General features: G+C 39.6%; 4 protein-coding genes across 8 annotated transcripts; 1 reads left to right on the forward strand and 3 right to left on the reverse strand.

The window, feature by feature from the left end:
• Nucleotides 1-5,233: 5,233 nt before the first annotated feature.
• gng3 (guanine nucleotide binding protein (G protein), gamma 3) lies at nt 5,234-7,699 on the forward strand. Its single transcript, XM_079566187.1, has 3 exons — nt 5,234-5,459; nt 5,949-6,048; nt 6,692-7,699. Exons 2-3 carry the CDS (start codon nt 5,950-5,952, stop codon nt 6,818-6,820), a joined length of 228 nt encoding a protein of 75 aa, XP_079422313.1. The 5' UTR covers nt 5,234-5,459; nt 5,949; the 3' UTR covers nt 6,821-7,699.
• A 1,035-nt stretch (nt 7,700-8,734) lies between these two features.
• banf1 (barrier to autointegration nuclear assembly factor 1) lies at nt 8,735-11,566 on the reverse strand. 2 transcript variants are annotated; one of them, XM_079566877.1, is made up of 3 exons: nt 11,545-11,566; nt 10,783-10,939; nt 8,735-9,568 (listed from the first exon to the last, which is right to left on the reverse strand). In XM_079566877.1, exons 2-3 carry the CDS (start codon nt 10,906-10,908, stop codon nt 9,422-9,424), a joined length of 273 nt encoding a protein of 90 aa, XP_079423003.1. In that variant the 5' UTR covers nt 10,909-10,939; nt 11,545-11,566; the 3' UTR covers nt 8,735-9,421. The 2 variants fall into 2 exon arrangements, with proteins under 2 accessions (XP_079423003.1, XP_079423004.1); XM_079566878.1 differs by lacking the exon at nt 11,545-11,566 and adding an exon at nt 11,130-11,151.
• Nucleotides 11,567-12,480: 914 nt separating this feature from the next.
• Nucleotides 12,481-14,270, reverse strand: prdx5 (peroxiredoxin 5). Its single transcript, XM_079566414.1, has 6 exons — nt 14,074-14,270; nt 13,399-13,533; nt 13,069-13,200; nt 12,950-12,988; nt 12,802-12,866; nt 12,481-12,722 (listed from the first exon to the last, which is right to left on the reverse strand). The coding sequence occupies exons 1-6, from the start codon at nt 14,161-14,163 to the stop codon at nt 12,617-12,619; spliced, it is 567 nt and encodes a 188-aa protein (XP_079422540.1). The 5' UTR covers nt 14,164-14,270; the 3' UTR covers nt 12,481-12,616.
• A 605-nt stretch (nt 14,271-14,875) lies between these two features.
• esrra (estrogen-related receptor alpha) lies at nt 14,876-23,903 on the reverse strand. 4 transcript variants are annotated; one of them, XM_079566164.1, is made up of 8 exons: nt 23,698-23,903; nt 22,261-22,341; nt 19,832-20,230; nt 19,567-19,683; nt 19,153-19,266; nt 18,626-18,793; nt 17,808-18,077; nt 14,876-17,356 (listed from the first exon to the last, which is right to left on the reverse strand). In XM_079566164.1, exons 3-8 carry the CDS (start codon nt 20,223-20,225, stop codon nt 17,103-17,105), a joined length of 1,317 nt encoding a protein of 438 aa, XP_079422290.1. In that variant the 5' UTR covers nt 20,226-20,230; nt 22,261-22,341; nt 23,698-23,903; the 3' UTR covers nt 14,876-17,102. The 4 variants fall into 4 exon arrangements, with proteins under 4 accessions (XP_079422290.1, XP_079422291.1, XP_079422293.1 ...); XM_079566166.1 differs by having other exon boundaries at nt 14,879-17,356; nt 19,847-20,230; XM_079566165.1 differs by lacking the exons at nt 22,261-22,341; nt 23,698-23,903 and adding an exon at nt 21,089-21,230.
• Between the last annotated feature and the right edge of the window lie 228 nt (nt 23,904-24,131).

Consider the following 24,131-nt stretch of genomic DNA (forward strand, 5'->3'; position numbering starts at 1 on the left):
TCGTGAGCTAACAGTGCTTTGAGACGAGGGGCCGGGTGGCTGTTTGTGTAATGTGTTTTTTTTTTATATTATGAAATGCTTCAGGATTTCACAGTAAATTGCTGTTAAAAAAAACAAAAACAACGACCTGTTCTTCAAACCAAAATGCCTTTGACTGTGCTTTGTTAAATTTGGTGTTGCTACTGTGTGATATGTTGGAACTATTTAGATTGGGCCCTATATTTTTCTATTGTCACTCATTATTAAATGCTATTTATCATACTTTTATTTTCTACGATGCTGTTTGAACAGAGTGACATCTTCCATTGCTCTTAAACCTCAGTCGACTTTGTTTTTCGTATACCTCTCTCCATTTCATTTCCGCTGGAGAGCTTAACTACAATAACACGCAGCTCACCCGCCAGTCTCTCCAGCTCGGCGAGCGCTAAAGTGTTGGAAGAAGGGCCTGTCTAGACTTTTATACAGACTTTATATGCAAAGACACTGTCGGGAGTCTTTCATTGTGGACTTTCTGCACAGTTGAGTCGAAGCTGACCTCAGAAATTTGTACCGAAGATGAATTAAAAAAAAGTGGACTTTCCTGCTTGAAGTCAAAGGGCCAGTGTCACAGTCAGTGTTGGTGTATAAAAACGCTTGTGTTCGGCACCTTCAAAACACCCGGAAACGGTCATTGTGTGTAAGCTGACTGACTTCTTTGTAAATCTGTGTATTAAGTAATGTCATTTCTCATGTTTATATTTATTGGTTATTTTTGAAACATGATCTATTGACCTGAACCAAATATTGAATTTAAAATACAAGTATCTCAACGTTCAAAAGCAGACCACTTTTGGGTAGGAACTCTTCAGGTTTGACTTTAATTATAATACTGTGCTGTTTACCCATCCGTGTACCTATGAACAACCATGTGATATTATTAGTCTTCGCTTTTCATAAAATCTCCTTATTTCCCTTGAAAAAAAATTACGATTTTCCTATTGTTATGCGTGTATATTAAGATAACCTCCATGTACTGACTACTCTTCAGAATAGACTACTCCAGAGGTGCACTGTGACTAAAACAATGCTGCTATATCACAAGACTATGTTAGACTACGTTCGATGGATAGAAGCGACACTAAATTGCGCTTCTCTTTGAAAATGCCTGCTGACAATGTGCTGATTCAGGCTTTCGTTACTGCACCAGTACACGTGGCTCAGTTAATAAAGGATAGTGGTAGGAATAACTAAAATGGGGACAAAATGTATTGTAAATCACTGTGGATGAAGCCTAAATAGAGGCTATTATGCTTAGATGTAGTTCTATTAACAATTTGATGCAAAAAAACAAAAACAATTAAATAATTCTGAAGCTTTTTAAGTAGGATTATAGAAACAAACTGTACAAGGCAATGTTTGTCTGATAGAAGCAAATGTGAAAACAGCATAATTAGTGGAGCAATTCTTATGTAGCAGAATGATATGCAAAGTAGCTGTCGGTTAAAACTAACACCTAAGACTATCGGGACTTGAGTGGAGCTTTAGTTTCGGACGGGTATAATAATTTCATGAGTGATTCAACATGAGGCACTGAACAAGGCTTCACTCATCAGCTCTTCCTCCATTTCCAACTCCTTTGCAGCATTTCTGACCCGGTTTCTCGTGTCGGTGAAACAAAAGATCTTTTTTTTTTCTATGAAGTGACTTAAATTCAGTCTTGTCTTCTGTTCCGCTGCTAAATATGAAAACATTGCGACGATGATGATGATGATGATATTGTGTATGGTTCAAACCTGATGGCTGGATTGTGAAGTTGTTCCATGTCATGTGCATTTCTAGTAAACACACTGGGACTGGCTCTTTTAATAAAACAACGTTAAAAAGGTTGTGCTGGATGTTTTGTGTGGCATGAATGCAGTCGAGCTGTGGATCTGTCGGGGTCAAGTGGAGTTTTAGGTCTATAGATCTACAGATGCCATCTCTGGAATGGTCCATAAGGTCATGCTTGAAAACAGTTAAAGGGATATGTCAGGAGTTTTGACATAGGGCCTCATTTCCTAGTTATCCAGAGTGTTGTTGATTTCTGGAGACATTTTTTTTTGTAATTCATGAAGTTCTTATATTTGAAGAGTTCCGTGGCGCTAGGCTAGTGCAAGGCTAGTGCATTTCTGTGGGTCAGACTGTTTTTAATGCAGGCTAGCTGCTACCATAGAAATGCAAAAAATATCTCCAGAAATCAGCAACACTCTGGATAACTAAGAAATTATGCCCTATGTCAAAAATTCTGAAATATCTCTTTAAGTTGGAAAACAATTTGGAGAGAAATCTAAACTTTCTCTACTTAATCCAAAACTACTTTTAAAATGCTGAATTATCAATATAGTTTTCTACCCAATAAAGATACAAAGACATGGGGAGAAGCAAAGTGGTTCAACATCCCATAATTAAATAAATAACCTAGAATGCTAACATAATGCTGCATGTTAGCATTGTGCTAATGCTAACGCTCACTAGCGCTAGCTACGACTGCCGTTTTTTTTTATTCTACTGAACAATCTGCTGTGAATAAATATCCATATAAACCCGATTTAGACTTGAACTTATTTGTATGTGATAAATCAGTTAAAATTCCACCAGAAAAGGGCTAAAAAGAGTGGAAAATTGAGTTTCCCTAAAGATCCTGTTTTCCCCCACGGCGAAGCCACGCCCCCTTGTATGACGCATATGAATATTTTTATGAAGTGGTCTCGAACACTTGGCTTAGAAAAACAAAAACACTACACTGAAAGATCGGTGCAGTGTGTGAATGAAGCCCGGATTGTCCGTTCAGGGTTATTGACTTTAACGTCGATACAGATGGCCGACAGGCAATCACCACGCCACCGTTGCGTAAGAGCCCTGCAGCACCCGAGGGGCAGATCAATCTGGGGAGAGGTTAAAACAAACTGAATGGCAATGGCCTGTGCAAATAAAAAGCATGAGTGCTGCTGGGACCGGGACGCACTTTGCTATTGACAGCAGTTACATTTGTGAGGTCTAAAACCAAACGGCGTTTCTCAGAGAAGTATCATTTCTGTCTCGACGTGAGGGATAGTCCTCCTGTCCCACAGCAAAAATAAACACAAAAAAAACATATACTATTATTATTGATCCGTCTAGGTTTCCCACAGTGCATGTCTCTGATATCGACCTGCACTTCAAACCTTATGCACTAAGCAGCTAAAATAGAGTCCAGTCTTTCAATATTATTTGCAAAGGAAAGTGAATTTTAGTGGTGTTTTGCAGTAAAGGTTAAACTAAATACTAATAAATCTGAGTTTAGTTGATCGGTTTCTAAATAATCAGCAGCATCTTTGAAGTTGCGGAGTCGATAGATTAATCGATTACAAAATAATCGATAGTTGCAGCCCTAATGTAATCTGCCAAATGAAATGTAAAATAGCATGAAAATACAGATGTTTCAGAATAAGAAGAATAACACAAATAAAATGTATAACTTTAAAGAAAAAGTACAGGAAATGCAATCTTTAAGTCACATGAAGCTTTTGCCAGACTTACAAGAACTTACTCGCGTGTGAGAAATAACAATTTATTTTACTTACTGATACTGAGGCCGATATGAATTAAGTAAAAAGTAAAAGTTACTCAAGCACATGTACTGGAGTAAATGTAAGTATCAGTACTTGTCTGGTCATGGATGCTCTGACTGCAGTGAATTATTGATGCCCCATCTTTTCTGATAGCCTACTGCATTCACCTTGACTAACCTCTTAAATCTAATACCATCTGTTTTACTCACATTTATTCAAACCTCACTGGAAAACCCTGACTCTGTGATTCATTTTCAAGTCCCATACTGAGAATTAATTAACAGCGCACCTATTTCATGACAAAATTAATTAAAGATAAGAGCTCAATGCTCTATTTAGACATTTCTCAAGAACACTGACAAGAGAGGTGGAAAAGCACACAGATCATTTGGCCATAGCTCATATTGAACTCTGAAAAAGTGTTCATATTACAACATAATAATATTAGATTATAATAATAGTAGATTTTCGTAGCATTAACTCATAATGATTTGCCAGACTGGTGTAGGAGGGCTAACAGTTTGAATCCCGCAAGTGCACACGGTTGTTGTGTCTTTGGGCAAGACACTTCACCCACCATGCCTCCAGTGTCTATGTTCATGTGGTATATGAAAGAGAGTGTGAATGTAAAGAAAGAAAGAAAGAAAGAAAGAAAGAAAGAAAGAAAGAAAGAAAGAAAGAAAGAAAGAAAGAAAGAAAGAAAGAAAGAAAGAAAGAAAGAAAGAAAGAAAGAAAGAAAGAAAGAAAGAAAGAAAGAAAGAAAGAAAGAAAGAAAGAAAGAAAGAAAGAAAGAAAAGGTAATTCACACAGTATCATCAGAAAAGAACAAATCCAAGGCACTGTTGCAGTTTTTAAAACAACACAAGCCATTCTCAATGAGAGATTTGCACAGAATAATAAAGATGGTTGTGCTGAACACAAATAGGTCATGTTTATGAAATGTTTACAAAACATTTCACATCGGCCCTTCCACGAGTTGTGTGTGGATGTTACCAACATTGTCCAGCAGATGGAGCCCTCACCAAAAAAAGATATAAGTGCCTGTTATCCAAACAAACAACTATTAAATATTGGACCTTTTCTTTATAGACCTATATGGATCTTGCCACAGTGTGGCCTGAGCCTAGAAAAGTGTCCGTTTGAAAAAAGGTTGTAATTATTTATAATTAGCCTATATTTTTAATCATTGTCTACAGCCTCACTGAAAATGTTTTAATGTATATTAATTTAGCCTAGTCTATATACCGCTTTATTAAGACATACATCTATAGTTCTGATTTGAAAATGTCATGGGATAATGTGATGAAAACTGATGATGCAGACATCAGCAGTCACCATGGCAACCGCGAGACCTGGCGACATGGAGGCCCCAGACAGAGACAGGTGGAAATTCAAATGCCAGCGACATCTACGGGGACATACGGCTACGAAATACCCATCTGCGACAGTGCGCAGACGTGCACTTCTTAAGGCTCGAACATGACAAGTAACACAATAACGCTACCGATTTCTGGCAGTAAATTTGAGTGTGCCGCCGGTCCCTGCTTCCTGCACGGCGCCATATGGTACAACCCACCCGCGTGAGATACCCAATCGATCGTGCCTTTCGCCCTCCTCCTGCCATCTGGTAAGAACCATTCACGACTAAAAAAGGGGGGGGTTGCGATCCTTCCGATCATCCACCACAGCGCATCCAGAGCTCATTGTGGCAGAATTGCAGTGCGCTGGACTGTACGGAGGCAGGCAGCATCCAGGCTGTGTGTCTGTGAGGGGTGGGGTCCGGCTGCACTGAAACACCAAAAAACAGAAAGGCGCTGACTGAGGGCCACAGCAGGAGAAAAGAGAGCCGAAGAGGGGGGAAGACAGCACCTGAAGAGGAATATTTTACGGGTAAGAGATGCTGGGGGTGGATGGAGGATAGAGACAATGGAGAAAGGTCCAGAAAGATTGAAATGGATGCGCTCGTGTGCAGTTCTCTCTCCCTCCTATTTTTTCATAATGAGTATTTTTTTTATTTATGCTGTGTTATTTTGTATGTCTTTCTCAAGAATGCTCACAGCGGTTGGCTTTGTTGGCCACAATGAACACTGACTGTAATGGCCTTTACAGATTTACAATAACATGTGTAAAGGACAAGCCTATGTATCTTTATAATACATTTATGTGTAGATGCTATTGGTGAAACTTCCTTTCTTGTGGCAATGTATGTATAGCAGAGTCAAATTTCTGCAATAGATGAGGCTAGCACACCACACAATTCAGATATTGGCTTTTAGAAACATATATATACAGTAGGTATATCAATGAAAGCAGATTTGGGGCTGGGCATTTGCATACTGTCAATTCCTGGGGAGCTCAAATGTTGCTGTTTGTGGCTAGGATGAAAGGAGACACCCCAGTGAATAGCACCATGAGCGTCGGCCAAGCCAGGAAGCTGGTGGAGCAGTTGAAGATTGAAGCTAGTTTTTGCAGGATAAAGGTAAATGATATCTGGTGTACACACTGTTTGCCATATTCATAGGAAAAGTTGACCAGACAAGATCGTGCCATTCTATCTACTTGGATGTACCCAAATAGCTGCAATATTACTTTACTATTAACTGTACTTACAACTGTTGCAATGTACAGGACACAATAATTGACTCTATGCATAACTTCAAATCATAACTAGGGCTGCCCAAGAAGTGACTTCCTGTTTCAATCCAGCACACCAAAATAAAAGCACCATCTTATTCATTAGTTCAGCAGTTCATTAGTTGAACTTTCTTTCTGCCTAACTATTAACAGAAAATACACTTCAAATGTGTGTATTTAATTACATTCTTTTAATGTTGCAAGAACCTGCTGAACTAATCAATGAGACGAGCTGTGTGCTTTTATTTTGGCGTGCTGGATCAAAACAGGAAGTCACTTCTTGGGCGGCGTTGTCATGAGTCAATTAAATGTTTTTCTTGGTCGGTGCTTCTAAATCCTTAAAGTTACGATCTTATAAATAGGTATTTTCTGATCAGTTATACTTTATTCCCAGAAAACAATATTGACTTTTACTTTGTACTTGCCTTTTGTGGGTCTTACCCCATTAATATCTAACTGATTGATTCTGTTTCCTGTACTGCGTGCAGGTGTCAAAGGCTGCGGCTGATCTTATGGCCTACTGTGACGCACACATCTGTGACGACCCGCTCATCACCCCTGTACCCACTTCAGAAAACCCCTTCAGGGAGAAAAAGTTCTTCTGTGCTCTGCTTTGAGTCAAATCAGGGATTGATGTGGTCCAAGTACATCTGTACAGTATGTACAGTATGTATGTACAGTGTGTACATGTACTTCCAAACTAAAATAAGACTACTATATGTACTATAACAACCTTGCATAAAAGCTGCCGATGTACAGTACCTAATTAATGACGAAATATTCAAATTAAGTCACTTTTAAAGATGATAAAAAACAACATCCATTATGAAAGTACGTAGACACAGAAGAAGAGCAGTCTTGTTTATATCATCCCATGCTTACATTTACTATGTAACTGCCAAAACAGAGTGTGTGACATATATTTTATAGGTGAAGATATTTGGTTGAATTCAGCAGCCTTTTAAATGTGTGTATTTCTAGTTGTTCTGAAAATGGTGGTGGTGCTACATATCACAGATGTTAAGACTGAGAAAGACTTAATTTTCTTGGATGATAAGCCAAATTTATACATACAGCGACAATTGGATAAAAAAGGCATTAAGCCATTAAGTCCATTTAATATATTGTATCTGCCAAAAATGCTATTTCTCATCCCCCCACATATATTTGTTTACATTTATTTGTTTGTTTTGTTTATGTCAAACTCAATCTTGGCAGTTACAAATGACAACAGCAATTTATACATCAAGTGATTACTTTTTGTGGGAAGAAATTAGAAATATTGTTCAATTTGTGTGTTGTAGAGAAGATGTGGAGGTGAGCGTGCGAGGGCGCTACTGTGACTCTCTTAACAATTTTGAACAAATGGTCATTAGCTAAAGCAGATTTTATAGTTAAACAGGATAAAGACCCAGATATACATGGGATATATCTGATATTTCAGTTAACCATTGTATTCTAAGCCATTATGCTTAATAAACAGCTACTCAGTTCTGAGTCAGACTTCATTTTTTAAAGACTTATCTTTATTCTTTATGGGCCCTATAAGGGAATTTCAGGCAATTTTCCAAAAATCCAGAAGGTCACGAGGAGGGCACATGTGTGAAAATGAGTTGTAAATTGTGCCAGGTATACTGATGACTAGAATTTCACTTGACAAATTGACAACTTCCAAGAAATTTAACTTGGTTGCAATTTACGAGGCGAAACACTGCAGGTGAATAGGGAAAAATTTTACATTTACAGATATCAATTTGAAACGTCTGCTGTAGATCACTGGCATAAATGTGAGAAAAAAAAATACATTGCAAGTTTTCTGTCATTTTATGTTTTATATTAAAACAATTTGTTTTATGCCAAAAAATGCCCCCAATTTCCCATTTTTTCAGCGACGAAATCTGAATAATGGATTGAGCTATTCAAATGGATGGTTTCATTTCATTGATAAATGAGTTACCAAGACTTTTTCAGAGGGGATTTTGGATATCTTTAAAATAAGCTGTTTTTTAAAGGAAAAAATAGTTTAAAAAAAAAAAAAAAATCGCCTTATTTTTTGGCATTCAAAACTCAACAAAACAGGCTAGGAATTAGATATATATATTTTTCAAATCCCATCATCGAAATGTTCAATTCGAGGCTGAAAAATCGAAAGTCTTTAGGTGCTACTGACGTGGAGATGGTGTCGCCACAATGATAGAAAAATGTGCTTTGAGAAAAAGGCCTTTGAAATTGCATTGTCCCATATAAATCTATGGGCAAACATTGAAACAGCGCAATATTTAAACATGTTGTGAAGATTTGGTATATTTTTTTGTTCCCAGGTGAAAACTTATATGTTCAGACCAATTTGACCCAAAACCTGAAAATGTTTTGTTTTGCATGCGTTCTCCCCTTAAAACGCACCATGTTGGGCATACAGGGCTACTCACCCTCGTCATAAGTTTAGTTTGCAGCCCAGTGTATAATTTCTTGTCCAAGGTTCCAATGCCTTTAATTCCTAATTATTGTGAATCAAGTACACCATAACAATGTCAGGTTGTGTATCTTCTTTATTTGCACCAATGGTTAAATTGGCAATAGGAAAAAAAAAACAATCAACCAGCGCTTCAGGTTTTGAGGCTTTTCACAGAATATAAAACAGTTTAGTCGGACATGGGGGTACCCAAAACCTACAACACCGGCTGTCAGTGATGAACAATGTGGCTAAACAAGCAGTCAGTGAACAGTGTAAGAAAATCTACAGCATTACATCAGCTCTTCTATGACGATGAATAGAAATAAGGCAAAATTTCAAAACTGAAAGACATTACTTCAATAGATTTTGCTTAAATACATTTTACAAAATTATTTCTTTTTTTAAAAAGTTACTTTCAGTTGGACATTTGTTTTTGTACAACATGCTTTTTTTTTAAAATTCCCAGTCAAAGTATAATTAACAATCTAAACATGCAGCAAAATTTCATATACCGTGAAACTAAATATTTTGTTCTCTCAAAAATCAACTTGAGCGGTCACAACAGTCGACTTTCAGCTACAGGGTGTGTCTCGAGAAACATTGTTATGATGCAAATACTTCAGGTGCACATTAAACTTGGTAACTTGTGCATGCGATTATAGCATCACTTCATAGTGTAGCGTAATTTTATTTAGCAAGAGTGAATCGAAATAACTGAGAGGTAACGTATTGATTCAAAACTAGTAAAGAACATGAGCACAGTTTATAGGAAGGCATCACACCACTCTTTTAGACAGTTGGAGCAGTCCTTTCGCTGTTTTGAATTGGCTCCGCAGGCATCTTTTAACCAGTCATGAAAAAGCTCTTCATCTTTCTTCAGCACAAGATACTGTCCCAGGACAACGTATGCCTGTGAAATTGCAGCGGGAAAAAGATTGGAAACAAAACAATGCATGGTTCACAGCATTGCAGAATAACCAGTTATTCTTGTATGAGGTTGCAGATTACCAACCGATTAAAATAAATGTGAACATAGGCCGATTATGGCTACAGACGTAGTGCTTCATCTCTTTTTTTAATGGACGGTCCATTTAGACCAGGGATGTCAAACTCATTTTGGGCTGAAATGAAGCTCCCACGACGGGTCGCGTGCCGCATATAGAGAATGGTTTTCCAATAAATGAATAATAATAAGCTGTGATTTGGTCAAAGCCCCAACTTGACTCTAGCTTCATTAATAACAACAGCTTATACTTGTAATACACTTTACAAGCCTGTGTCCTATATAATACTACATAGTAGTCATTATTCATTGACTCCACACTCGGTGGTGGTAAGCTGTTATTGAAGCCACAGCCGCCCTGGGCCAAACCGTCCATTTACCACGTGGCTATATAATGTGTTGTTCATATCCGGAGCTCTTATTATGTCAGTGCCCTCTGCAGGACAGGTGTGGAATTCTTTCCTTTGTTTAAATTTAATGCCCCTCAGTGGCTAGAATGAGCTTTATAGTTATTCTTTAAAAAAAAATCATAACTCCGCACAAGAATGGGCTAGATACTTACTTCGTTTTTTCTAACATACTCTGGAATTCATGCTCTACAGGGCAGGGGCCGGATTAAATCATCACGCCGGATCAGGCCCGTGGGCAGTATGTTTGACACCACTGATTTAGACACTTGAGCAGTGATACGTGGTATAATTTCTGCACACTGAAAAGAGCTCACCCTGTCCAGTGTTAATTTTGACAACATATTTTAATTTAGTTTTTGTCTTTTGACAAAAATGTAACTCTATTCTAGTCAAAAAAATATCTTACATTTTAGTCGTTTTAGTCAACTAAAATTGGAAGTAAATTTTGTTGACTAAATTTAAGACAAATTTAGTCAACTTTGCATTTATAATAGTCATTATAATCATATTTAATCAAGGTCCTCTGCAAGGTCTCTCCTTTTCATTTTTATTTAGTCTTATTTTAGTCGACTAAAATATCTGGACATTATAGTCATAGTTTTAGTCTCATGAAAAACTTTTAATTTAGTTTTAGTCCAATTTTATTCATCAAAAATATCACTTTGACAAAAATTAAGACTACATATTTCAGTGGACGAAACTAACACTGACCTTGTCAAAGCCTTTCTCCTCCAGTCTTTGACCAAGGGTGTCTCCAATGCCAGCGAGAGCCGTCACGAGCTTGTCTCCCATGGGCTCTGCCACAAAGTTCCTATGCTTTTGGGATGTGGACGACATGGCTGCTGTCGAGGCTTTGGCAAGTCAGGCACTGCAAGTCAGGAAAACACAAGTCAATAAAATACAGGAAAGATAAATCATATCAAATAATATTAAAGTACTCTTCTCTGTGCTGTTCATTTTTTAGAGGGAAAAAAATCCTGTTTCTTGCATCAGTAATAGTAATGAAATCTGGTTCAATTTATTGTCATAAAAATACACACTGGCTGTGTCAAACTGACATCAAACAGCTGTTCCATTCAACAAGTACTGAGGCACTTCCACAGTTGAATTGCGCGCCCAATACACCCCGAGCTAAATGCTAATCGCAAACGAAGAAACCAACCGACAACATTGCTTTCACTTTCCAAATGATTCTGTGCTGATGAATAACCGGGAGTGTTGGCTATTTTTAACTGGTGACTAAAGCACGAACAACGCCTGTCAGGGAGTGTTGCACTTCTAATTTGACTGAAATGCTAATGCTACTTGCTAGGTATTTGCTTAGCGTTTGGTGCTTCCATCATGTATACGCACCTACTTCACGCTATTGCCGCTGCGAACATAGTAAACAACTTTGCTAGAAGCTGGACACTGACTAAATAACTAAGAGAGGTGGATTGTATGAGCAAATACGTATCTTTGACCACAACTTACCTTTCTTTGCTGTCTCGTGTCTCAATCCTGGCACCAAAAGATCAGTAGTGCGAGCTGAGGAAGCTTGAGCCACCTACTGCTATGCGGCGGCACGCAACGTCATGACGTCACGGGGGAATTTCGCCTTTGGTAGATTTTACCCTCAACCAAGTCAATAAAAAAAAAATAATAATAATAATAAGCTGGTGACACAATAGCGACAAAAATGAGACGAAAACGCAAGAAAAGCAGTAAAGTGACAAAAAAGCGGTGAAAAGGTGACAAAAATGTGACAGAGAAGTGAGAAAGATGTGATGAAAAAAGTGACAGATGTGACGAAAAAAGTGACAAAATGTGATGAAAAAGTGACAAAAATGTGACGAAAAAGTGACAAAAATGTGACAGAAAAAGCGACAAAAATGTGACGATAAATGACAAAAAAGTGACAACAAACTGACAAAAATGTGACGAAAAAGCGATAAAGATGTCACAAAAAAGTGACGAAAAAGGACCAAAAAAACACACACAAAAGAATAACAGAAAAGTGGCAACAAAGTGCCAAAAAAAAATTCTACCACGCGACAGAAATGCAAGGAAAAATGTTAAATGAGTTTTGTGGGTCTTAGCTTTGAAATGAGGCGTCACACTGGCCTATAGGCTGTGCGCTTTTAGATTTAGGTAAAGCTAAACTGGAGAAAATGCACTAGGTCATGGCGGGGGTCAAGAGATTAAACATGTAGGCGCAGACTTAACCTCATAGTTTATGTGTGAAACAGACACTATTCCTGCAATCAATGCCTGTTCTTAAGATTCAAAAACAAGTCCAGTCTTCATATTATGAATATCTATTTTTGTTACTGTTAGGAACTCTTGAAGTCTAGTTTTAGTTTAATTTGGACACATGGCCTACACAGCTTCTTTAAAAACAACAAAAAACACACTGATTCTATTGCATTGCAGATGTTATTTATGGCTTAGGTTTATTGCATATTGCCTTTTTTCTTTTTGAATGGAGGATGTAATCCCCCTTCAAGTACGTTTAATTGTGCGCATTAAAAGACAGCTCTACAACAATACTTTATTTTTTCTGGATTTACAGCCCAGACAAAATCGAGGACGCCAGACTGCAGGTCAGCCCTGTACCATCCGGTTCCACATTGATCGTCTTCACAACACCATCGTCCACCAACATAGCATATCTGAAACATAGCACATGTTGTACAGATCAGGCGCGACAGTTCAAAATCCAACATGACATTTTTCACAACTTCATTTTACCTCTTGGATCGTTTGTTTCCAAGAACCTGCACGAGTTGCTCACCATCAATTAGCAAATCAACTGCCTAAAAGCACCAAGACAAAAGTATACAAAATGTAAAAAGGCAGAATCCCCAACACAAATAATAAAAGGTGTGATAAGTGTTACTTTTGTAAAGGCTCCAGTAGGATCAGCCAGCATTCGAACCTGCAAAATGAAGCATTGTATACAATTAAGTCACACATGAACTGTTACGCCACTTGTTTCGTGTATGTTGCAGTCAATACCTTGCCATCAGCTTTATGCTCCTTTCCCCAAGCAGCCATGACAAACACATCATTGACCGAAATACAAGCAATCTCCTGATATCCCTTTGCCTTCAACTTATCCGCCTGTTCCACAAAACCTGGGAGATGAGTCTGAAACCAGAAACGACAAGTTTGGTGTTATACTGTATGCAATTCAAGTCCCAAAGTGACTCAGGCTTGTGACACAAAGAGGTCTTGAGGTTGACTAGGACTATAAAAAATGATAACTAATGCATATAATGACTAGACACAACTCGGATGCAAACAAGGGTGAGTTTAATACATTAAAATAGATCCGAGTGAGGTCACCTTGGAGCATCCAGGAGTGAAAGCACCAGGTACAGCAAAGAGAATGCCTTTCTTTCCCTTGAAAAGCTGGTTCATCTGTACTTTATTTCCAGGCTCGCCCTCTTGGACCTCCACTGCAGGAAGCGTCTCATTAACCTAGCAAGATAAGGATTAAGGATACCGATGTTAATACCCAACACAACACAGTACACCAAATAAACCACTTGCGACTGGACACCAGAGGGCGCCAGATTATAATTTTACACAGAGCTCTCTTGGGCCAAAATGGCTGAGTGGCACCTATGATGATATTTGGCAACTTGAAAGTCACAGTTCCTGTTCTACAGCTGCCCAGCCCAGTAAGATGCACAGTGGAACCGGTAATAAAGCCGAACCCCAACAAAAATTACACGGAAGCGATTTTTTCCTCTTCTTTTTTTTTTGGGAGTTGAATGAAACAATGGGATGAGACCCGATGACGCACGCCTGTACAATAATCGCTCGAAAGTAGCAAAATGTGAAAACTCCCTGATAAGCAACAACACACTTGGAAAAAGGTGAAGTGATCATGGCGATTGTGTCAGGAAGTTAAGAAAGGTTAACATGAGCGCTTACACCCATAATCCCGCAGCGCCATGTGCCAAGCTTGACGTACTAAAGCAGCAGTAAATAACGCGGTACCCACGCATTTCGTACCTGGATCGGCATTTTGGTTGTAGAGGAAACGTGCAAGGGTCTTGCGAGAAAGACAGGCCGTGTTCCCCTCAAGAGCTTGATACAAAACATCGCAATGTCCCGTGCACGCAATTGAACTGCGCCGTGACGGTGTTACGCACGGATTGCACGCCCCGTATCCGCTCGGTAGTGACTATTACGGGCGATGTGCGCCCCTATTTGTGTTCCGCGGGTTCCCCCCTTTAACAGTCCATTTTGACATTCAAAATATACCGTCAGTGGTTTCACCTCAATGCCAGTTTCTGTTACCGAGTGTCCTACAAATATGGTGCACTTTGTAATAAGAGGATACAAGGAGGACACTGTGCCATCTGGTACAAACGACCGAACACCTCACTCACTCACTCACTCACTCACTCACTCACTCACTCACTCACTCACTCACTCACTCACTCACACAAACACACACACACACTCTCACACAAACACACACACACACGCACACACTCTCACTCACTCACTCACTCACTCACTCACTCACTCACTCACTCACTCACTCACTCACTCACTCACTCACTCACTCACTCACTCACTCACTCACTCACTTCCTTACTCACTCACTCACTCACTCACTCACTCACTCATTCCCTTCCTCCCTCCCTCCCTCCCTCCCTCACTCACTCACTCACTGTGTGTGTGATGTGGTGTCCATATATCCCAACAGCACCTACAATGACCCATCTTTTGTGACAATGGTAGAGATCACCTTCACAGTGATTTTTTTATTATTATTATTATTAGGGACACGTTCAGACAAAGACAACAAACAAAAAATGGCAACACATTTAAATTTACAGCCAATTCCACACAGAAAATAAAACAGTGACGACAACATTTATAATTGAGTAAAAAATAGAATTTAATTATTAAATAGCCTTTCGAAGTACAAACATGGATTTGTTGCTCTAATATGCAGTTATTCTGTAATTATAGCTAGCCATGTTAAATTTACACTGTCTATACAACAACTGAGGTTTGGTAAATTATTGTATTGCTCAGTTATTTTTATGCGCACATATTAAATAGACCCTACAAGACACTTTTTTAAACCTACTTTTTACCCAATTTTCAACTACCCAACATACACAGACTTGCAATGAACCAGACTCCACTTTCAGATTATGACCAATTTGCAAAATCATTTTTGTGACATGTATCAAAGTATTTCTATACTTTATTATAAAAGCTAAAAAAAAAAAAGTGAAATGGATTCAAAGTCATTTGTTTTAATAACCTAATATATTAATAACGCTCTGACCTGTCCATGATGCTAAACTAGAAAATTACTTGTTTTACTGAAAAGTATAGTTCGTGTTATTTTATACTGTACCATGATTATAATGAAAAACACATTTTAGCTTCACAAGAATTCCAAACCCTAAATACCAAAATAAAATCACAGATAGGTGTTTGGCCATCTCACTCTCTGCCCTCTGAGGTAGCCCTGTAGCCTGATCCCAGACATGACAATCATGTTCAGCAAAGACACAACTTGCATTAAAACAGAGTTTCCAAACATTCTGTCTGGACAAGTTTATCGTAGTATCAAACCCACAACAGTGTCAATGCTAAAGTAAAAAAAAAAAACAAGTCCCAGTGAAGTAAAAGCAGTTTAGTTGTATACAAATTTGAGTACACTCAAAGCTGCACAAATACACTTAATGGGGACATTTATAACATCTGCTGGCTTTGTTCTTCCATCATAAATTGCATGTTTCTAACAATTTGAATGGAACTATACATGACTAAACTACTGGCCAATGGCCCTCCATTATTACACGGCTGTAGCGTGTAATGCAAAGCTGATATTGATGGTTAACGATAAGACAGACGGGAAGTGGAAGGACACAATGGAAACATCTAAAGGGAAATTGTTGCATATGTTACAATTTTGTTGCCCTGAACCCATAAGGGGCATGTTTGTGTGACAGGTGTAAAGACACAAGAGGATCATAAAACACTTTCTGGATGCAGGGAGTAAAACTCTATGACAACAACCAAACAGCTCAAACTGAACACTTCACCAACACTCGCATGATTTTGAAAAGCACCTTGGCAAGGGTCAAAAATAGTAATTAAGATTCAGAACAAGAAATCTTAAAAAATAGGATCGGGTAGAGGCCCACCATCACCTTTAGGGTCCTAGTATTTGGCTCCCGCCTCCACTGTAGCTCTCATTCAGGGCATATCACCATCACTGACTGAGGGCGTGTGTCAGTAGGTTCTACGAACAGTGAATATATTACTTTATGAGTAGAGTACATTACCAGTGCATATATGCACATTAACAGGTCTCTAATTCAATTGCACAGTTTATAAAGCATCATGTTGTACACAAAAGGTTTACAGCTCTATCTATAACTGTTTAACAGGCTCTACACGTGAGAAACCAGCATTTCAAGCCCCATAATCAGCATTTGGAATCTTGAACAGTTGAAAACAACTGTATGTGGGCAAGAAAATCCAATCTTTTATCCACATTTTAAATGTGACAAGTATCAAGCCATTATATTGCTTTTACCTTTTCTATATTGCAAGAAATTCCTATGAACTAGCCTACAATGACATTAATATACAAGCACATAATGTGCATGTCTGTCTCTCTTTTGCTGGACCCTCTTTTGTTGGAAACATGTTATTATGGCTTCTATGAGCAGATTGCATTGTTATAAAAGTCCTAAAGCCATGATTGAAGTCTATAGCTCCTCCAGCTTAGTGCCCAAACTGGTTCTTCTATTGAAGATCAATGTTGTGTACATGACAGAAAAGACGTCGACCAGTCACATCTGGAGTCAATGATTGATTTGGAAGCCATCTGACCAAGTTTGACCACCACACCAGGAGTAGCCAAATCAAAGGTCTAGGGCTACTATTATTTAAGCAGGGGAATGTTCTGCTGCTTGTGTATTCCTTAGTGTTACTTCAACACCTCCGTTTTCTCTGTTGGGAATTTAAGCGAGAAACTCACACAAAGTCAGTTTTGCTCTGCTCTAAGGAGAGTCCATCATGGCTTCCAGCATTTCCAGGAATAGTTTGTGCATTGGTATCCCTCCTCGGGTCTTTATGCTGTAGAAAGTGGTGAGAGCGCGGCCTGCAGTCTGTCTTAATAGAGGCAATGTTAAAAGGAGGCGTCCTGCCCGCTGGGGGTCGTCTGGGCGCCGCTGACATTCAAGCTCCAGCAGAGCTTGGTGGAGCAGGTCCCGCAGCTTCTGCACAGCCTCCATGTCCTCAATGTAAACAGAATCTGAAACAACAAAAATGCAGAAAATAAATTATGGATAAGCAGTGTTTAAATGGTCCATGGATTGCGTTAATATGACATCACAACATTTAAAGAAGCCTATAATTTAAAACTGAGGAGGTGGACGGCTAAAACATCTATGGCGGAAACCATGGTAACTGTGAATATGCTGATGTTTTGCTCCTATGAACCAAAAGGTCAAAACGTCTTCTCTGTCAGCACAAAGGAACTAAGAAGGAAAATAATTTCTCCAAATGGCATACTATTAGTCAGTTAAAACACATTTCAGCCAAAAGATTGATATGGCAGGTGTGTGGACCTAAACCTCTCAAGAATCACATCTGTAGATTTTCTGTTTGGAGGGTTCTTACAAAAATGTACCTGCTAATGTTATCACAGTTATTTGCTTGACTTTCATCATAGCTTTAATTCAGTGTGTTCAGAGATGCAATACCTGAGTTAGTCAGAGCTATGGCTTTAAGCATAACAAATTCCTCCCGATCCAAGTTGAGGGCGCGAAAGCGTCGAGCAAGTTGACTAATGGCTGCGTTGAGCTCTGTGAGTCCTGCAGCCCGTGACATCTCTTCATCAAGAACAAAGTCCTCAGCGAACACTACCTCATCCTCACAGCCCAGCGAGCGATACGCCACACCCAACACCAGCACCTCCAACCAGACTGACTGCAGCACAGACATCTGGTCTGCAAGGGACAGTGACAAGAAACCTGCAGGAGGGCACACAGAGGGACACAAGAAAATGTAATCAGATGCACAGCAGGGAAACAATCATTTGTCTCCTCAAAATGATGTTGGAAATACTACATTATACGAGTTACTTTATGCAATACGTTATTTTCTCTAGCATTTTACCTCATCCAAAACAGAACCCTCAACGTTTCGGAGTAAGTGCTAAAATGAATTATACCATTGTGGAATTGACACTTATTTGGCTTCTGTGGCCATGCTGTGACATCACCTGCAGACCCTCTGTACTATTGCAATGGCCAGCAAGTTTACTACTCATATTCCTATCACTTATTAAAGTGTGTATTTCCTTTCACATTTTCCATCTGGTAGTAGGATTATAGTAATACCTTTCCCGGCTGCACTCCCTCCATCAGTGTAACTGTTTGTTTACTTATATTTATTCACCATGTTGATGTTTTGGAGTTCAGGGCTTTACCATTTAGAAATCACAAAGAATATTTGCTCTTCTGTGAAGAAATCCAATGCTGTAAAGTCACAGCCTCTTTTATCATCAACAGATCCATACCAGGAATGTGTTTGGCCCAGCCGATGATGACGACCAGTTCTCGGTCAGCCAGGTCACAGAGAGTGGTGAGTGTGCGTTGAGCTGTGTCAGGCTGCAGAGGGTCTGGCATGGCAAACAACTTTTCAGGCTCAGCCACAAGAAGATGGGAAACAATGATGTTGGAGGAACCTAAGTCACAAATATACAAAAGGTTATTGATTGTTTTGTAAACAAAAAACAAACAAACCCCAAAACAACATAAATAAAAGAACCCTAATAGTATGTACAGTATTAACAACTGAAAATACAAGAATAAAATGTTTATAAATCACCTGTTTATAACTGTCAGCACCAGATGGCACTGTTCAGTAACAACAAGATAGACTTGTATTTTTTAAGCTCTAGAAAACTTAAAAGAAAAGAAAAAACTAAGATATTATATATATTATATATTACACTACAGATGCAACATCAAATCTTAGCAGTCTGACAACAGTTATTCTTCACTGTAAACACGGTCATTAAAGTCATTATCACATAGGGCTCACCCTTCTCACTCTCCTTTGTGAGGGGCAATGGGGCACTCTGGTACGTTGCATTTTCCACATCTGGTCGCCTTTTATACTTTTGTCTTCCACCTCTGACTCTGTCAAGGCGAACTCCTGCATTATAAAACTTAACATAAGCACAATGCAGGCCAAAGAATATGTCTGTGTAGGCTCTCAGTCGTACAGGAGTTGTCCATCTTCAACGAAGGTTCTTGAGTCATCTTTTGAACTCTGTAATAGAACGTTTCATCCAACTTAAAATTTAGCGTCGTGGCGAAGCCTTTTGCATGAGAGGCGAAACGTTCAACACTTCACTACAGAGTACAGAAGATGACTCAAGAACCTTCATTGAAGATGCCAAAGAATAAACAGTATTTGACTAAAGTTATTCATAGTCATACCATCAGCACTCACCCTCTTTTAACATGCCTACTTTGAGGCACTTGGTGAAGCGACATGCCTGGCACGCTTTTCTACGCCTTTTCGTGATTTCACACTCATTTGATGCTGGACAGCTGTATTCAATGTTACCTAAAGGAAAGGGGAATTATATTGTAAAAAATAATATAAAAATAATATTTAAATGCTAACTAACATTCTAACGAAAACACATAATTTAATACTAGAATAATGAAAACAGTAAACTTCAAAATGTTGTATCTGTTGAAAATGCACACACCTATGCAAAACTGACCTTGGATAGTTCTCTTGAAGAAGGCTTTGCAGGCCTCACATGAGGCGACACCATAGTGGTAACCTGAAGCAACATCACCGCAAACTAAACACAGCCTTTTGGGTAATGTACTCAGGGCGTACTTGCAGCGGCCTGCCCCATTTCCGGTGGAGCCTTCTTCTGCTCCATCTCCACCTTCGTCTTTAAAGTGACAACGTAAAGCTGGTGTGTAGAGAGGAGGGGAGTATCGCTTTGCACCGTCTCCTCTGGTTCCTCCACCTCCACTTTGTGATGAGTCTGAGGAGGCTCCACCAGGACTGATGCGCCCTCCTCCACCTCCCTCTGGACTGCTCGGCTCTGCCTTTATGTAGACATCAGTCCGGCGCTCTCTGGAAGACATGATCCCTACAGGAAATAAAATCCTCACAATCAGTATGGCAAAGATTGATGTAAGCATTTTCATTCTAATAAACTAGACTTGTGTGACTTGTTTCCCCACTGCACTGGATATTCAGTGGGTGTAGTGGGTGCATGGCTGTATAAAACCTACCTGTATAAACAAGCAGTAAACGCTGTCACTACATAATTATGAGCATCCTTATGTAGAGTAGCCAGTAAAAAAGGTTCAGGCAATACTGTTGTACACCCAAGAGCTTTGCCATTTAATCAGAACAGTTCAACTAATGCACAGCAGACTGTCCTATCTGTAATAGTGGCAAGCTGGCAACGCGTCATGTACTTGGAGTTTGCCCTCTACTCACTGAGGGTCACAGCAAAGCACCAAAGTGTACTTTTATCACATGTCAACATTTGGCATACTTGGCCTATTGCCTTTACAACACAATCACAACATTACAGTAGAGACTAGGGCTAAGAGTTGACAATTGTCTCTTGCTTGGATCACATGCCCATGTGCACCGCTGGACTCTATGGGAAGCAAGCACGAGGACTAGTTTTATGGGAAAAGCACAAGCACCAGACAAATAATTATGTTTACTCTTTTTTTTGTGTACATTATGGTGTGCACGCTGCTACCACACTTTGGCAAATTCGGCTCAACGTGTCACAAACAGAGACATAACCACCACAATGTTTTGGTTGGCTTAGAATCATCAAAAGCGACAGACACAGTGGGTTAGCAGAGGAGAGCTAGCTAGTTAGCTAACGTGCTAGCTAGTGTTGTTAACTCTGAACCCGCGACACCAAAGCTCCGCGAGGCAGCGTCGCAACCACCTTTTCAGCACACGGTGAATGAGTTCTTACCCACTGATGTCAACAATGTCCGCAACTATTGCCCAATTTCAGCATGGCACAATTTTAAAAGCACCGATTTGGGACGCTGGCGGCTAACTCGTGCTGGTTGTGCAAGGGCCGGGCTACAGTCGGCTTCTCCAACAGCTGGGAGGTAACAGAGGATGAATAGCTGCCTACAACAACACGTCGCAGTTTACCATCCACTTCACTTTGTTTACAGTAAACAACAGGCTTTGGTAAGTGTGGTCACACCAAACACAGGCTATATGTGTCTTTTTTTAGGGCCAAGTATACCATACATGTAATATTTCCACTATGTCCCCTTTCCACAGGGCACAGTTGTGTAATAAGTGCCTGTGTAATAACCACCTGATATATTCTTTCTAGATATGGAATAACATGTGTTTTGTCCTTCACCATTGCCTACTGTATGAGCATGCATGTAAAAAACAAAAACAACAACATACTTTTCATTTTAAAGCTGTGTTATCTATTCTGAACTAGTTGTTGCTTGACTGCGTTGATCTCTAACAATTCTGAAATGTGATAAGCTCAACCCAGGGTAGATTTTGAATGTTAGAAATGTGTTAGGAAAGTAAGGAATGAGTTTGGACCACAACTAACAAGCCTCCTCTATCATTGTTTGTAAAAAAAAAAAAAAAAAAAAATCCGATGCCGTGCTTTTAACCTTGATAGAAAAGCACCTAAAAACGCTCAAACCATGACTCGGTGCTGAATTATTTTGGTTTTCAACATTGTAGCTCTGTGGACACTTAAGAATGAACAGATATGATTTGTTTGGCTCCTTCAAAGTCATTTCTAATTGAGTTTCCGTTAATGCGTGCCTGTTCTCCATATCTGGAAGTTCAAGGCGATCGTTTCCCAACCATAATGCAGCGCTCCTTTGTGAAAGGCTACAGTGTTAAGCATATTAATGTTGTTTGGCAGCTGTCATAACTGGAATCACCTCGTCTGGAACAGTTCGCAAACAGAGCGCTGTGGTGCATAACATGATCAAATATTATTATCCAACTAATTGAATTTGAACCCAAGTTGTAATCACACTATGTAAGGCGTGACTTTCTATCACTATTATATCAGTATGAGTACTTTCGGACGGTCTGCATGTACTGTATGCATGTTGTAAAGTAAGTGTGTGGGATTATCAGACGTCCACTGACCTGCTGGAGTATGAAGTTTGTAACCGCTTTGTCCAACAATAGCTCTGTTAGATTTGATTATCTAAGAAGATGTCAGGACACCTGCAACAAAAGCATTTCAAGTGTCAATAACAAGCAAAGCAGCTCACACATACTGTACGTGATTATTCCATTTCCCCAGCCATAATGTCCACACACTGATTGTAGCCATGAATAAGATTATGTTCTTACGCGGTGCCAAAGTTCACGGTTATACGTTTAGTAAACAAGCAGGTGCAGATTGAAGACAGCAGTTTGTTTTTTTAACAAAACCTAGCAAAGTCGTGTGTGTACAGATTTTGCACACTGGTCCTGGTCCCTCCCCCTAACATGCACCACACACTCCAAAGGTCACAGCCACAGGAATGCTTGAAGGACAGTCAGAGTGAAGCCAACACCTTGTACCTCACTCAAACAGACTTATAGGTTGAAGTTTAGTAATAGCCCTGTAAATTATTAAGTGGCTTTGATACTTTTCAGAGATAACCCAACTTTACTTATTCAATTGTATCTATAAATAATCTCATTGACCTGAGGGTTGAGAACCACAGCAAGGCAATAACAAATCACCCAGATATTTAAACTTTTTGGAGAAGCCAGTCAGTCGCCTCGTCGCGTGCAGACTCAAAGCTTTGACCTGACATCTGAGTTACAGAAAAGTGTCGCAAACTGAACTTCGTTTGTATAGATCTAAAAGTTTCTTATCACTGGTTGAGGAGCAGCTGTGTGTTTTTTTTTTTTTTTTTATCTCTGAATGACACGCATAGATGAGACCACATTAAAGTCAGAGACAGAGTCAAGATTTTACATGCGGCGCACGGCGGAGACGAGGAGAACAGCACCCAAGGGTGACCTTGCCTACTGATCTCAGACCGGTGGGAGGTTAATTGCCAAAGTGGATTATACCTTAGCAATTATACCTTAAGATCAGCGGTCTCAATCCTAGTGCAGGCGGTTTTCAGACCATTATGTTAGTGTGTTAGGGCAAAGGGCACAATTATGGGATTGCAAAACCCCGCTGACTTAAAAGTAAGCAAATTGCAGAAAGCTGAGACTTTTGTACGCGCAACTGTGCAAAACGATAAGCCTATTGAAGTTAATCTGCATGAAAAGTAAAATGCAAAATCAAAGTGCAATTGTTAGTGGCTTCCTAACAATATGTAATGAATGGAAACTGAAGACAAACAGTATCATTCAGTGAAACTATGATTTAAAGGCCCATGTGTTGTGTCAGCTGGGCTGTCGCAGCTTTTAGCCTAATGATAATTATTCTTCACACAATACGCGCGCCTGCTGCATTTCCTCCAGCTGCTCGGGGACGCAGTCGCGCAAACTTCGCTCAGCTCGTCGCGCATTGTTATAGTCCTTTGTCGTCGCTGGCACGACATTTCTGAACTGTACGGAGGTGATGCTACTTACTAGTGGATGCAGATACATCGCAGACGTGCATGTAAGACGCAGCCTACAGTCGGTTTAATTTGAGGCCACCGTGGTGTCATCACAGCGATGGTTGGAAAACATCTCAGTCTTACAAAGAGTCAGGAGTCTGTTCACCCGCTGTCTGATCCGTCTGTTCCGATCCGTACAGCAGCGTTATAAATTACCTTCTGTCCCTGTCCAACACTGACGAGGTACTGGAAGTTCATCTTACCAAAGCGCATAGTTCATCCGACGGGCATTTCACAATAAAAGCGAGACTGGCCACATAACGCGCACGTATCCGGTGTATTGTAACATCAACAAAATACAGCAGGCCACATTAAACGAACAGAATATGTATTATTTACAATATACGTGTGGAAAACATGGCACTTGACACGATCAACTGTGAAATGTGAATCAATGAAATGTGT

The sequence above is a fragment of the Gobius niger genome, assembly GCF_951799975.1.
Source record: "Gobius niger genome assembly, chromosome: 11".
NCBI lineage: Eukaryota > Metazoa > Chordata > Actinopteri > Gobiiformes > Gobiidae > Gobius > Gobius niger.

Coding starts and splice junctions, on each gene's coding strand:
- esrra (XM_079566164.1), bottom strand. CDS start 20,225: ATGTCTTCCAGAGAGCGCCGGACTGATGTCTACATAAAGGCAGAGCCG. Junction 19,684..19,831: donor CCAAGGTCAGTTTTGCATAG/GTGTGTGCATTT, acceptor CCTTTCCTTTAG/GTAACATTGAATACAGCTGT. Junction 18,078..18,625: donor CTGGGCCAAACACATTCCTG/GTATGGATCTGT, acceptor GCCCTCCTGCAG/GTTTCTTGTCACTGTCCCTT.
- gng3 (XM_079566187.1), top strand. CDS start 5,950: ATGAAAGGAGACACCCCAGTGAATAGCACCATGAGCGTCGGCCAAGCC. Junction 6,049..6,691: donor CTAGTTTTTGCAGGATAAAG/GTAAATGATATC, acceptor TACTGCGTGCAG/GTGTCAAAGGCTGCGGCTGA.
- prdx5 (XM_079566414.1), bottom strand. CDS start 14,163: ATGTTTTGTATCAAGCTCTTGAGGGGAACACGGCCTGTCTTTCTCGCA. Junction 12,989..13,068: donor AGCATAAAGCTGATGGCAAG/GTATTGACTGCA, acceptor TTCATTTTGCAG/GTTCGAATGCTGGCTGATCC. Junction 12,723..12,801: donor GGAAACAAACGATCCAAGAG/GTAAAATGAAGT, acceptor GCTATGTTTCAG/ATATGCTATGTTGGTGGACG.
- banf1 (XM_079566877.1), bottom strand. CDS start 10,908: ATGTCGTCCACATCCCAAAAGCATAGGAACTTTGTGGCAGAGCCCATG. Junction 9,569..10,782: donor AGGAGAAAGGCTTTGACAAG/GTCAGTGTTAGT, acceptor GCAATTTCACAG/GCATACGTTGTCCTGGGACA.